Raw genomic sequence first — 15945 nt, 5'->3', positions numbered from 1 at the left:
AGGACCCAGACGATTTAAAGTACTACATAAGAATGCAAAAGATGGAAGCGATGGATACAGGCAACGCCAGTTACACTTGATTTATTTTTCCTTCCTCACCGGCTTCTGCCATGTGTCTCTTCAAAAGGAACTTCCTTAAAATAATCATCCATCTGGGACTGTCAACCTAAGGCCTTTCTGGGGCTGACTTTTTCTCTGGTTTTTGCTCACTTTTTTCCCTGTATGGGATGTGCTTACACCCCCTTATGGCTCTTGGCATTACGACTCTGATCTTTGAACTTTTTATTTTTTCTCTATTTCATTTCATCATTTGTATTGGGTCGGAATATCTTGAATACCATCAAGCTATAAGTTCCTACTTGATAACACCCTATTGACAGATGTTGCAATGTTGTTTTTTTATTTTTATTTTCTTTTTGTTTTTTATACCCATTTTTGCCATTTTATAACTACTTTCGGAACCATATCTTTGCTCTGGAATTTGTAAATCTCTGGATAAGGGGAAAACACTTTGACTATGATAGGTTTTAAATGTTTATCTTTCATTACTATTACTATTATTACTCTTCCCTAGACTATTTGTACAAATGTTTAGGAAAATCTATACTCTTCTGATCATACTGACACTAACACTAACTTTTATTCATTTTTTGATTGCTTGAAACATAACCATCCTATTAATCTTGACTTAAGTAGTCTAGATGCTCCTATTCATTTTAATGAGATCAATAGGACTATCTAAGATCTTAAAAAAGGTAAAGTCCCGGGACCTGATGGGTTTTCCATGGATTTTCTTTGCACATTTTTCTTCTACTCTCTCCCCTAAAATTGAATCACTCTACAATTTCTTTTCTAAAATTGACAAATCAAAAGGCTCCTTTACAGAGGCTCTGTTGATCTTATTTCATAAACAAAACAAAGATAATTAACTACCCAAGAATTACAGGCCAATATCATTAATAAACACAGACTGTAAATGTTTGCAAAGATCTTAGCCAATAGAATAGAATCTTATATGTACAAATGAATTAATCCAGACCAAGTAAGATTTCTCAAGGGTAGAATTATATCAGACTTTTCACGAACCACTTACATTATATACATAAAGAAATTCATCCTAGAAAACCTTATGTGGCAATTGCACTAGATGCGGAAAAAGCCTTCAACTGCATTGACTGTACTTTATATTTCAAGCCCTTAATTGGCATTGATTGGGGATGGTTATATTACATTAGTTAAGCTGTTATACTAAGAGCCAAAAACTTCAATGTTTATTAATAATCAATTTTCTCCTACATTTCCCCTCCATAGGGGTACCAGACAAGGACTTGCCCTTGAACCACTTTTGGATTTGATACGTACGAATAGAGAGATTATTGGGATTAGATGTGGGAGTTCTGAATTTAAATTAGCTGCCTATGCGGATGACATATTGATCTTTGTTGACAACCCAACCACAACACTTCCACACTTACTAGACACAATTGATATTTTCTCTCAGTTTTCAGGATATAGGTTGAACAAGGACAAATCAGAAATGCTTCCCCTTAACATCTACTGTATTAAAGAAGACTTTGCCCTCTTTGTTCTAGGATGGAATCCTGTTTCTATTGATTACCTTGGTATCTCAATTGCCTCCTCTCGGCCTCAAATAGTTAAAATCAACCTGCAAAAACTCCAATCAAAACTAAATGAGTTTGTAACTACGTGGTCTTCTTCATACCTGTCCTGGTATGGAAGATTAGAGGTCATCAAAATGTTGTTTACACCTGTGATTCTGTATTATTTACAAATGCTTCACAGTCCTTGGCCATCCTCTTTTTTCAAGTCTATCAACAAGATACGTATAAACTTTCTATAGGATTCTAAGAAAAAGAAAATATTTGCTGCCAACAAATTGAGATATCCTTATGTAAATGGTGGTGCTAATTTCCCTAATTTTTTAAAAATTATCATAGAGCCTTTGTTCTCAAACAAGCCAGAAACTGGTTCTCCAATAATAATGATATTAACCCGCCCACTTGGCTAACTATTGTAAGATATCTTGTTTCACCATTTGATATTAAAGATACAATATGGGCCTCATTACGAGTTTTGAGGCAGCCATGGTGCTATTAGCACCATGGCTGCCTCCAAACAGGGCTCCATTACCGGGTTCCTGCAATGGGGACTTACCGGGTCATTCCGAAATAGGAGGACCCGGTAATTCCTCTTTGCAGGAACCATTCCCCATTCCCATTTGAACCTCCATAGGGCTCAATGGGAATGGGGAGGGAGGTAACAACGGGCACATTACAAGTGTCCTGTTGTTACCTCCCTCTTCCCCTTGCAGGACCCGGAAAAGACGTCTGGTTTTACCAGATGTCTGATCCGGGTCCTGCAAAGGGAACCTCGTAATAGGGCATCCCGTAATGAAGGGTGCCGGTCCCGTACCGGCATCCTTCTTTACTGGAGCGCCATGGCCGTAATGAGGCCCATAAGGTCTTTTAAAACTCCTAATAATGTATGGTCCTCTGAATTGCAATGGGAAGAAGATTGTGTAATACATTTTGCCGATGAGTTGTGGTCAAAGATTTGGTTAAAAACTAAAGGTATATCTACCTCCGCAAATTTAACCCAAACCCTTTGCTTCTTTATGCATAGAGAATTTATCACTACCAGGAAACTATTCCTATCTAACTAGGCGGATAATGATCTATGTTGGTCATGCCACCTTGCTTCTGGAACCTTGAGCCATATGTTTGTAGACTGTCCTCTGGTAAATATATTTTGGAACCATGTTTGGATTTCCCTGCAATAGATCTTTAAGATCTCTATTCCGTTAAATTTAACGAATATCCTACTGGGGAGACGAGCCTTTAATGATGGCAAGACTAGGTAATTGCTGTTTAAATTTGTCTTGTTTATACTTCTGTCAATAAGCTTAATTACATCAAATTGGAAGGATTTCACCAAATCTCTTTAAAAGGTTGGTGGAATAATATATGCCATGTTCATAGAATGGAGAAATGTATGGCTAATTCACCCTCACTGTCACTCAGACATGATAGAAAATGACATTTGTTTGTTGATTACTTAAAGTGCTTAATTTATCTGACTGATATATTGTTAGTCCTGTTTACGACTGCATTGATATTTTCCTTTATCCTGTAGAATAATCTGGTGGTTGTTTACATTTATTTTCTCCCCCTATCAACCCTCTTTTTGCTTTATCACTCAGTTCTGAGCAACTCGATCATATGCTAACGAATTCCATACTGTATATATCCTAGCTACTATATTGTAAGATGGCTTCAAACAAATCTCATGTTGTATTTTTTCCTACGTATTATACTATAAAATGTTTTTAATGAGTTTAAAGCCATGTTATATAATCGAGAGTTCATATAGGCTAAGACTGTAATTGTTTACTTCTATACTAAATAAAATAGAAATCCTTAAAAAGAAAAGCAAACAATATATGGATGATAATTCTCTTGCCATCAATATAGCAAAATCTAAAATAATGGTCTTTAACCCTCCAGTAAGAGGGTAAATAACAGCAGAAGCTGGGAGATGGCGGGCATTAGAGTGCAGGTGGTGACTTCCTACAAATACTTGGGCATTCATTTAGATGCTAGACTGAGTGGCATTGTTCACTTGGACTACTTCAGATTGAAGTCCAATGCAACGTTGGGGGGCATCCGCTCTTTTGTACAGAAGGGGGTGGGTTTTCAACTGGTTCACTACTGCAGCTGTATCAAGCGAAAGTTGTGCCATTGTTGTTATATGGCACAGAATCATGAGCACTTTTGGGAGTGGATGGAACAGGCAAACTCGAAAGTGCCCCATTGAAGAGCCTTCTGAGGCTCACCTCCCTGCCGCACAGCAATTTAGATGGTCTTCCTGGAGTTTAATATTATGCCCACCCACATCAAAATCGATCTTGGCTGCCTATGTCTATTTTGGAAATTGACCAACGCTCTGAAAGGTTCATTACAAAACTTAATCTAGGAGGCACATAGGCCTAGAGCAGCTATGATGTCGGGCAGTAGTCTTGCCAATATATTTCAACGGGCAAAGAAATGGTTAACCTTTGTGCCTGAGACCACCATGGGCCTGTCTCTACGGAGCTTTACACAAACTCGGAAGTCTATAGTAGCTGGACATGGTACAGAGCAAGTACTAGTGACACTCGGTACCAAAAATCATGCCGCAGAATTTGTGTCCTATATTCAGGGAAGGACCAGTTTGCCCTCTTACATCCAACAATTCCAGGGTAACTACTTGATATGGGACTACTTAAAGTTGAAATTTAATACGGCAAGAACAAGGGAATTTTAGGGGGGCTGGCATCAGAATCCTAGAGTATTAGAATCTGTAAGACATCTCCTGTGCTATTGTGCGGTCTAGGTGGAACTCAGGGCTGTGGTATGCACACAGGTAGGATGGGGAGGTAATGCATGTGGGGACGGGGTGTGGGAAGAATTTATGAAGGGAAACAATCATGCGTGTATTTATTTTTTTAGTTTGTTTTGGAGGAAAATCGTAAACCTTTTGGGGGACATATCATGAGGGGAGTGGGAGGGAGAATTACATCAATGTTGATATTAATGTGGATTTTATTTTGTGAGGGAATTAACTGGTTGGAGATGGGATATGATTCTCTAAGTTGTGAAAAGTTGAACAAAATATATCACAAAAATAAAAATAAAAGAAATTTAAAAATACAAGTCTTAGAATGTGGGACTGGTTAAGCACCTACAGATTGGAATGAATAAAGTTGGCAACTACAGGACCTTATTTTCATTTGATTGGCAGTTTTCAGATCTCTTTTTCCTTCCTTATGACAGCTCACCCTTGTTTTCGTATGATTACCAGGTGTTACCTATTTTATTCTATTGATTGACAGCATTTGACCTACACCTTCTGATTGACAGCTTCCAGAAGTTTTTTCAGTTCAGATTAGCAACTGGAGTGTCACGCTTTCTTCTTCTGGACGCAGAGCTGTCAGTCCTTTTTTTGTTTTGATTAATAGCTTTTGTGACTCTTTTTGTTTTCTGGTTGACAGTTCAGATTTTCTCTTCTATCGCAACATATAGTCATAATTTTATTAAAGACACAGAGGTGAAGGATTATGCTCATATCTACACTGCAGCTTCTTTTATAAAACACTGTTAAGACGCAAAACAAGGACAACATACAATATCCATGAAACAACAGTAATTCTGTAGTTTGAACGTTGTGGGTGATAAAAGTCCATGTGACCCTGCCAACCAATCCCAGTCCATATGCAGGTACAACACCCCTGACTGGCCAACTCTCTTCCTCTTTCAAACAGGCATGCTAACCGGTAAACGCTTCAAACCAAGAACCTATCCTCCTATGCAACGAAGACGCTGGCTTGTCCTATGCACCTGCAAGGAAAAACCAGAACATACGACATTGACTGGATGTTAAGCCTTGGGCGGACAATTGCAAAATAAGATCTGTCACCCTACACCAGTCATACTGCCCCCATGCACACTCTATGCGATTGCTTGGGTGGGATAATCCTCCGCCTCTGTGTCTTTAGTAGAATTATGACTTTCTCTTACGCGAGTAGGGAAAATCTGATTTTCTCAAGACCAAAAGGCTCGGATTATGCTGATTTAAAGCTTACTTACCACCAACACTAAAACTTGATGAATTGGTCTAAAGTAGAAGGTCTTAAAGACTGACTCGTTGGACCAATCAGCCCCCTTCATGATGTCCTCTAAGCGCGCTCCTATGCTGAATGCTTTGGAGGCCATGGTCCATTGCGTTAAGTGGGCTCCGTAAATCTGTAAATCGATGCCTGCCTACAAGAGTGGCTGCTGAGACAGCTTTAAAAGGCTTCCATTTAGTTAACAGTAAGCAGGACTGATCTTGCAGCCTGAACTGTGCCGCATACCCTCGTAAACTACCAAACACTTCACTGAACGCAGCTTCAGTTGATCTGGGAAATCTGGATATGTCACTGCTTTAAGACCTGTTTTGGTTCTCTTGGTGACATGAAAGGTCACCCCCGATGGCGAGAAGGACTTGTTGGCAATCTCCAAAGCTGTAAAATCCGATGTCCTTTTGCACAAAATGAGGCAGAGCAAGGTCATAAGTTTGGCCGAGAGGGTCTTACGTGACAAATCCTTGTTTGCTGCCCAGGACTGAAAAGAGTCCAAGAACTCTGTCTATGCCCCACACCTTGGAGTGCTTAGGTGCTGGAGGCATCAAGAGCCTGACTCCCTCGAGCAGCCTGCCCACTGGGCTGCCAGTACGGCCAAAAAATTCAGCATGTGTACTATATCTGCTCTAGCAGGATGGATGTCCCTAGCCAGAAACAACTAAACCATCTCCCCCAGGCGACTTTGTAAGCTTTCTGCCTCCCTGGGGCTCAGGACACCCCGATGAATTGTTCAGCCTCCCCGAAATGACTTGCAGGGACCTGGCTCTCTGGAATTCGACCAGCCTATCAAGTTCAGGCTGCCCGCCAGAACCAGCTGGTGCCTCTCGCCTGCTGGGCCCCGCAAGATTGTCAAGTCTTGAGGAAGCGAGATGGGGGCCTGACACAAGAGCTCTAGCAGACTTGAGAATTAGGTAATTTATAAGACGCCGGTACAGAAGTGTTTCTAGGCACGACAAGACAAGGAAGGTGAGACAGACAAGGACAAAAAAACAATCTTACTAGGCCTTGTGTCATTCAGATCGTGCAAGGGAGGGGGCAGGGGGAACATTTTCAGGGGTGCAGTGGGGAGGCGAGTGAAAGTAGTTCATAAGTGCTTCACATGGTGGTTCATAAGTGCAGAGAGTCAGGGGACTGAAGGGTTGCAGATACAGGGCCTCATTACACGGAAGGCGGTAAGGGTTAATGGTCACTGGTAATGGTACCGGTGACCGTTAACCCTTACCGCCTTACTACGAGGTCCCTTTGCGGGTTGGTACTTTAGCGCCTGCTTTTTAGCAGGCGTTAAAAACCAACCCGCAAAGGGACCAGGGTGCTAATTACATTACTGCAATTTGCGGTACCGTAATTAGCACATTCCCCATTCCCATTATACCCTATGGGGCAAATATGGGAATGGGGAAGGGCAATGGGGGAAGGGGGAATTACCGTCCCGCCAACCTTGGAATAGGGCGGTAATTCCCCTTTCCTCCAAGGCGGTGCCGGTATTTTACCGGCATGGACCAAGGTGGTAATAGCACCTTGGTCCACCGCCTACCGTGTAATGAGGCTCACAGTCCCTTAAGTGGTTGGGAGGCCCGGAGGCATTGCAAGGGCAACTGGTTGTGCAGGAGCTTGGTCCCGTAAATTCAGTGGGTGGCCAGATAACCAGAGTGCGCAGCAGACAGGGACATCAGGAAGGGAGCAGGATAGAGAAAGCAGAAGCGAAAAGGAAGGTCTTCAGTTGCTTCCGGAATCTTATATGGTCCTGCTCAAGTTTGAAAGAGGCAGGGAGGCTGTTCCAGTGGGAGGCCCCAGCTGAAGAGAGAGATCTACCCACCACTCTCTGCCTGGAGAAGCACCTGGCCCTCAGAGAGTTTTAAGTGGATGAGCGGAGGGCTCAAGAAGGAAGATGCTTAGGAAGAGAACGTTGGATGTAGTGTGCTCCCCGCCCCAGAAACCCTTGTTTACAATGCAGAGGATCTTGAACTTAGAAAAGCTGGCCATCTCTCAGCTTAACCTTCATTCTGATTCTGTTGGCTGTCTCCATGACCATCAGTCTGGCTTCAGAGCTGGCAGAAGCACAGAAACTGCTCTCCTGAACATCTGTGAGGATCTGCTCTCCAACCTTGACTCTATCATTCCCTCTGTCATCATCCTACTTATCTCTCCTCTGCCTTCAACACAGTCAACATTACCATCCTGCTCAACCGACTCTGTGAGAACCTGGGTATCACCGGTCAGGCCCTGGCCTGGCTGACCTCTTTTCTCTCTGATCGACCCTCCCAGGTCTACCTTGGGTCTTTCCTATCATCTATCTTCCTCACCACATGTGGCGTTCCCCAGGGGTCAAACCTCTCGCCCTGGCTTTTCAACCAATACCTGGCAACTCTCGCCCACTGCATTGCCATTTTCTGCTCAAACCTTCAGTGCTATGCGGATGAAACTCACCTCATTTTCATGCTACCATCGGGCACCTCCTCTACCTCTCTGATCTCCGATTGCCCAACTGACATTCAGAATTGGTGTGCCACCAACTATCTTTGTCTGAATGCCAGTTAGACTGAGATCCTCCTCATCGGCACACCATCACCATCCTTCCCCCCTCACTCTCTGGCCGGCCTCCCTTGGCCCTCCTCTTATCCCCACCTGCGAGGCCAAGAACCATGAGGTCACTTTTGATTCCACACTTTCCTTCTCCGCCCACATCGCTGATGTCTCAAAAAAGTCAAACTTCCTACTGCACCTCCTCAGAGGTACTCCGCCTTTCCTCTCCTTCCCCCAGAAGCTCACTGTCTCCCAAGCTCTGGTTCTCTCTAGGTTGGACTGTTGCAACAGCCTCTTTCTAAATCTACCTGTCTCTACTCTTCGCCCTTTGCAATTTATCCAGAACAGAACTGCAAGACTTGTCCTTGGTCTCAAGCCCTGGGATTGTATCTCTCCAGCTCTGAAATCTCTCCATTGGCTCCAGTGGATGCAAGGATTATATTCAAAACCCTCTGCATTGTCCACAAGGCTTTCTGGGGCCGGGGTCCAACATACCTTCAGCTATCCCTCAGCAAATACCTCCCCTCTTGAGCTCTCCGCTCCTCTACCTCTAACTCCCTCAGGGTAAGTCGTTTTTCAAAGAAACGAGCCTGGGGTAAATCTCTGTCTTCAGCTGGGGCCTCCCTCTGGAACAGCCTCCCTGCCACTCTAAAACTTGAGGAGAACCATCTCCAGTTCTGGAAGCACCTCTAGACCTTCCTCTTTGCATCTGCCTTCACCCCCCCTCTCCCTGCTGATTCCGTTCTCCCTCTGCACCGAGCAGCTGGCTACCTTCTGTCCTCCGGGCCCAGGTACCTACTCACCCTGCCACCCCCCCACCCCCGCACTGCCTCCGGGCCACCCATTGCACTGAGGTCTGTATCTGTACCAAACAGCCCCCCCCCCTTTTTCTTCCTGCACTTATCAGACATACCTAGTCTGCTGCCTTATACCCAGTACTTTCCACTTGCTGGCTGCACTACCGCTGTTGTTGCCTTTATTGTTTATTAATTTGATTTATTATTATTTATCTGTTTTCTCCTTGCTCCGCACTCTCCTTTTCTCCACCCTTCCATGCACCTCTTCCCTTCCCCCTCTCCCATGCACTTGCGCGTTCTCAATCTCACTTGGCCTAGTAAGTTCGTTGTTTTGTTCTCCCCTGTTTCCCTTCCCTGGCCTTGTCGCACTCTGAAACACTTGTGTATGAGCGTGATAGAAATAAAATATCAATTCAATTAAATTCAATTGATCCTTGCAATCACAGGGAGCAGGTGGAGAGATATCAAAGCTGGAGAGATACAATCCCTGGGCTTGAGGCCAAGGACAAGCCTCACAGTCCTTTTCTGGATAAGTTGTAAAGGGTGAAGTGTAGAGGCAGGCGGATTTAGAAAGAGGCTGTTCCAGTAGTCCAGCCTAATGAGGAACAGGGCTCTGGAGACAGCGAGCTTCTGGTGGAAGGAGAGGAAAGGAAGAATACCTCTGAGGAGGTGCAGCTGATAGCGTGACTTCTTAGAGACATCAGAGATGTGAGGAGAGAAGGAGAGGGTGAAATCGAAGATGACCCCAAGGTTCGTAGCCTCACAGGAAGGAGCAGGTAGAGGCCCCAGGATGGGCAGCCAGAGTGGGAGAGGGAAGGCGAGAGCAGGTGTCCCAATGAGGAGGCTGTCAGTCCTGCTGGCATTAAGGCACAGATCGTTGGAGGAACACCATTCCTGAATTGCGAACAGACAGTCTGGTATGAGAGAAGAAGCAGAAGAGGCTGTAGTGATCCTGAAGGAGAGCTGGGTGTCACCTGCATAACACTGAAAGTTAGAGCAGAAAGTAGAGATGTGGTGGACCAGAGGTGCCAGGTAGTAGTTGGGAGAGAGGTTAGACCCCTTGGTAACACCACAAGTAGAGAGAGAGAGAGATAGAAGAGAGGAAAGACACAAGTTGGACCTGGGAGGATTGCTCTGTGAGAAAGGTCACCCAGGCAAGGGCCTGAACAGAGACGACCAGGTTGTGATGGAGATCATTGATCAGGATGGAGTCGTTGACTGTGTCAAAAGCAGAGGTTAGATTAAGGAGAATGAGGACAGAAGGAAAGTTAGAGTCAAGATTGGAGAGCAAGTCTTCACAGGTGTTCATGAGAGCAGTTTCCGTGCTTCTGGCTGCTCTGAAGCCAGACTGATGATCATAGAGACAACCAACAGATTCAGTATGTAGGTGAAGCTGGGAGATGTGCAGCTTTTCCAGGAGTTTGCCCTGGAAAGGAGTGATGGAGATCTGGTGATAGATTGCCAGAGAGGAAGGATCGGCAGAGGGCTTCTTAAGAAGGGGGTGCACAAGACAGTGCATGAGGGGGGTAGTGAAGGTTCCAGTGGCAAAAGAGGGATTGCAGAAATCGGCCATGGCTGGAGCAAGGGTGTCGATGTGGTGCTAATTGGTTTTGGAGGAACAGAGGAGCTCCTGATTTGACGAGACTTTCATAGATCAGACTTGTCTAGAAACATTGTCTGTAGCGAACGGGGGTGGAAAGAGTGAGTAAGACAGAGGAGAAACTGCCAGAGAGGGGCCAGGAATTGTAGAGGGAGAGGAAGAGGAGGTAGAGCCAGAGAGAGTGGACAGGATGTCTAGAGTTTTAGTGGTGAAATTAGATGGTCTCCAGGTTGGAGGCGGTAGCAGGTTTTTCTCTCTCTGCAGCTCGATGGGTCAATTATTTTCTTTGGGGTCGGTACTGGAGAGTGAGCAGTGATCTGGCTGATGCTGACTCATTAGAATTGACACAGGGAGTTCCACAGGGAGCCTGCTTATCCCCCATCTTCTATAACATTGTTACTGTGCCTTTCTTGGACTTCCTAGATCTCAATGGTGTTGAGTTTACTAACTATGCCGATGATACCCAATGTATCATCCCTCTCAATGGCATATTCTCTGTGGATGAAGCAGAAATTAACAGGATCTACGGCCTCATCCAAAATTGGATGGACACCAATGGTCTTTCGCTTAATGAGAAGAAGACTGAATTGATGTTTGTAGGAACTGAAAGGAAAGTCTGTAAGATGGGAGCACAGCATTCCCAATTTTTGATTGGGGGTTGTACTATTGAAACAAAAAAAAGGCTTAGACATTAGGGGTCTATCTGGACAGCAGTTTGAACATGAAGGCACAGGTCAGTAGCTTAGTTGCCTCCACTGCATACTATATTAAACTCTTATCTCATGGCCGTCCCTTCCTCTCTAAGTTAAGCAGGGAAGTGCTTGCACGTGTGTTAATTGGTTCAGGAATGGACTATTGTAGCAGCCTTCTGATCGGTCTACCTAACTGCCAGATTAACAGACTTCAAGTGATGCAGAATATTGCAGTCCGAGTCGTGGTCGACCGAAACAGAAGGGATCATATCTCAGACGCTAGAAAGGAGCTACATTGGCTTCCTGTCAAGGGAAGAATCCATTTTTGGTTAATGACGATTACTTTCAACTCTGAAAAATTCTGGCCCGTCCTATTTTAGGGATGATCTGATCCCCAAAGCCTGTAATTACAATCAGAAATCCAATAATTGTTCTCTTTTCAAGTTGCCCACTTGTCGGCTAACACAGGTGAAAAATGCAGCTTTCTTCTCAGCAGCACCATCCCTTTGTAATGGACTTCCCACTAAACTCAGAAAAGAATCCTCCATCAGAATATTCAGAAAGGGACTGAAGACCCATCTGTTTAACTAGTAGCTGTCTGGATTTTAGAATCGGCTGCCAGGAGGATTTGTCCATGTGCTATGTTGTTTTTCTTCACATGTGCCTTTGTATGTTTAGCGCCCTTAAACCTCCGGGTCAGTGGCTGCGCTATATAAGTGACAATACAAAAATAAATAAATAAATGCCAAAGCTGTGCAGAGGGCCTGGGGGGGGGGGAACAGGTGAGGTAGAGACTGCAGCAGGATTGGCCAGCTCCTTGCAGATTTGGAAAGATTTGGCGGAGTTGTTAGATGCTGCATAGATGTGGGCTTGGATGTGAGCTCTCTTTTTAGAGAGGACAGAGAGTCTGTATTGCCTTTGGAGCAGGCAGCAGGCCAGTCTGTCAGAGGGTGCACCTGATGCCCCCCACTTCCTCTCAGCCACCCTACACTTGCACTTAAGGGTGATGCGGTCTGAATCATACCAAGAGTTACACTTGAATGAAGTCTTCAAACTGATCCTCATGACAGGGGCAAGGATATCCAGAGTGTAAGAAATAGAAAGATGAAGGTTGGAGAGGGCTGTGTCAGAGAGTGAGTCAGCCAAAGGTGGATAGGGCTGTGTGAGAGTATGAGTCAGCCAGAGGTGTAGGAGGAGAGAAAGTAGCAGCGAATGCCTCCACTGACACATGCTTAATGAGCTGGATGAACGAGAAGGTGGGTGGCAGTGCTGGGGTTGGCTTGATGAAGGAGTCACCAAAACAGCTTCCCCGAGCTGCTTCAGATGATGCAAGGTACCCCAGTTTAGAGTCAATTTTCACTAGGATCAACCTCCTGCATTTACTAGCCAGGGTGCAGTTGGTGTTTCTAAGGAGGCAAATAGCACGTTGCGCCCATCCCGCTAGAACCTCGGAATCGATTGCTTGCTGCTGCAGCTTGGCCTCCTCTGCCAGTTGCCACACCTTCGCCAAGGGACCGGCTAAGTCTAACACTTTATCCTGGCACACCCTTCAAGACCGATCGATGCCCTTTTTGATATCTCTCCCGAAGCACCCCATAAACGAGAGCAACCGCTTGTTGATCTCCAGGGTCTCAGCCAGTTTGACAAACGAGGTTGGGGGCTCTCGCCCTTGAGTTTGTTGTGGGCATCTTTGTACAGAGGCATGCACAGCCTCTTCCCCAGATAGGCTGCTATCCCTCTGGCGGCTCCCACTCTGCTGACCTGGGGTGGACGAGGCTATCTGGGTCAAACAGGTTGTCATCCTCCCCTGATCTCTTGCTTCTTCACGGCTTTAGGCAGCCTTCCCGTATCTGAGGACTGATCTTCCCTCTCATCCAGGCTTTCATCAGAGGGGTCTGCCCAGCTGTCCTCATCCTGGCTGTCCAAGGGGAAGGTATATTCACCCCGGGCTCAGCCCATGACTTTACGCGCTTGTGATGCTTCTGAAGCGGGGAGGCCAGGTGGGTCCGGGCACTCCTGGCCCTGCCGGCCTTGGGTTTTCCCCATCTCTCTGAAATTCTCTGAGCTCCTACATGCCTTGCAAGAAGGCTATAAAATCATCCATGATACTTAGCTGTTTGCTGATTGGCCCTAAGTCTGCGCAGACAGCCTTCTGTGTCACTCTTCCCATGGAAGGGTGCAGCCGCTGGCTACAGTGCGGCTCATCTGACTCCTCTGCAGAGCTGTGCTCTCTTCGACTCATTGTGCTGCTACCGGCACTGGGGTTGTGTCACAGGTGAAACTATCTAGAAATGTACTTGGTTAAGCAGGAGAAAGAAGGTCTGGGCATATATGGAACAGTATTGACCTGGGACTGTGCCCGTATGTGCCACGCCGTGTGACTGAATGGGGCTGAGGCCATGCTTGTGTAATGAGGATAATTTATGAATGGGCTTGCCGCCAGGTAGTGCTGAGGATCACCACCAATCCCTTAATACTTTTGACGCCGTGATAGTGAGGCCACTGGTGCCGCGTTGCAAAGCTGGTCTTGAATCACTAGGGGCGCGTCGAAGTGTGAAGGCAATCGCCGGAACCCGAGGTCCCGTTGCGCTTGCCCGCGGGCTTTCGCGTAGCCTGCCATCTACTGTGCCTAGGAAAGGAGCACCGGAGCCCGAGGCCCCATTGTTTATCCGAGTTGACTTTGTGCGGAAAGGTTCTGTTTCACGATCGCTGCGCGTCGCAGCTATGCTCTGCAATCCTAGTGCACTCAGGCTCTGACAAAGAAATAACTTTAAAAGTAGCACGCTCTTAAGATCTCACACATACAACTATGAGAGAAAATAAAAGTCATTTATCTGCTGCTCGAGCAGCAAAGAAAGGACAAGAGAGTTGGCTAATCAGTGTTGTGCCTGAATATGGACTGGGATTGGCTGGCAGGGTCACATGGACTTTCATCACCCTACCAAGTTCAAACTATGAGTGTTTGTTCCTGGACATTGTATTTATTTCTTGTTTTGCATGTTAACAGTGTTTTATAAAAGAAGCTGCTCGAGAAGTAAAGGGTAGAGGTGAGCATAATCCGAGCCTGTGATCCTGACATAGAATTGCCAGCTCTTCTCTTTCTGTGACAGCGGTTAGGCCTCTTTCTCTGTCCATTGACCGCTATCAGACCTCCTCCTTCATCTGATTGACAGCAGGACTAACCTGTGTAATGTGTTTTGTGTTTGCTTCCTGCCTTTAGTTCTCTGTCTGACCCTGATTGCCGCAAGACAAGTTGTTCTCGTGAAACAGAGGAAAACATGGACAGAAGCTAACCACCATTGCAGTGACCACTGCGGCGGCGGCACCCTGATGACCATTACCAGCGATCCCCAACTCACCACAGCATCCAGCAAGCTGGAGGGAAACGAGGCCTGGATCGGTTTGTCGAGAGGCCTCCTCAGTTGGCAGTGGGTGGATGGGAGTAGCTATTATTACACACGCTGGGCGAAAGGAGAGTGGATGAAGTTCTACGCTTGTGGCACGATCAGGAATCGGCTCTGGTACAGTCAATCCTGCGGCAGCAAGTACTACTTTCTGTGTTATACTGGTAAGGATCTGTGACAGGTTCAGCCGGCAACCACTTCCTGCCAACATGAGGCTTCTCCTTATACACAAACATTTTTAAAAAATGACGAGTTTCAGGAGAGCATAATGTCAAACATGGCAAACACATACACAGTGGCTACTTAATTTATTTTGAAATCTGTTGATTGGCAGTTGAAAATAACATATTAGAAGATATCAAAAGCATGTCAAAAGTACCAATTCCAGGGTGAGTAACAAAGAAAACTGGGCATCAGTTTCTTAATATTATGATACATCATCAAATGAGAGACAATTCAGTACACATATACATTAATGACTGGAGAAAGTAGCAGTAAGGGGGTCATTCTGGCCCACCAGGGGTAATCCATCCTACATGACCCCAGAACGCTGTCAAAGAAGCACCGACCTCACAACATCACTACTGTTCTTCCAAGGCAGTTAAAAAGAGCGCCATGATTACTCATGGAGGCTTGTCATCAGAAGTGCAGGACACCGCCAGGAGGAGTGCACGCCATGCCGCAATGTTGGTAGTGGATTCACTAAGGCCCTTCTTCAGGGCTCTATGCCAAATTACAGTCTCAGCCGTACTCCATTGTTTCAAGTCCCTCCACCATAGTGCGTAACTCAGGCCACCCGTCTGCTTCCACGCCATGGCAATTCTTTGTTTTGCAAGAACGCATGCCAGGTCTATAAACGTAGCCACATGTCTAATGTTGTCAGGTCTGGGATATATATACCCAGTGTTGGAGGTGTATCGCCGTAAGCCCCAGGCACCAAGAACGGAGACCACACGTCTGTCTGGGTGCGGCCGGGAAACGCCCCGTTTATTTGTACTGCACGCGACGGCGTGCAACGTCACGCCATCGCGTGCGCGCCCGTCATCGGGCAGCGCCACACTCCTCCTTTTTCGGGGAGAACCAAACGATTGTAATTTAACTATACACCGCAAACCAAACAAAACTGCAAATAGAATACCTCACAAACCCGATGCCATGAACACCCCTTTATTCGCATCCACCTGGGTCCCCTTAGTCAACAGTTGTCACCTCTCTGATCATCAGCCAAGTGTCCCAGCACGTAATCGGT

General features: G+C 45.8%; 1 protein-coding gene across 1 annotated transcript in view; it reads left to right on the top strand.

Annotated features, from left to right (window-relative positions):
• The window catches only part of LOC138480445 (C-type mannose receptor 2-like), a 102770-nt gene that overhangs the window by 47403 nt on the left and 39422 nt on the right, over positions 1–15945 (top strand). Inside the window, exon 3 of the mRNA XM_069612299.1 lies at positions 14513–14860. Within this exon, the coding sequence (XP_069468400.1) occupies positions 14513–14860 (348 nt within the window). The remainder of the gene's footprint in view (positions 1–14512; positions 14861–15945) is intronic.

Source organism: Ambystoma mexicanum, chromosome 1p, assembly GCF_040938575.1.
Source record: "Ambystoma mexicanum isolate Mex_15411 chromosome 1p, UKY_AmexF1_1, whole genome shotgun sequence".
Taxonomy (NCBI): domain Eukaryota; kingdom Metazoa; phylum Chordata; class Amphibia; order Caudata; family Ambystomatidae; genus Ambystoma; species Ambystoma mexicanum.
Note: the sequence above shows the minus strand (reverse complement) of the source record. Positions and strands in the feature narration are given on the sequence as shown.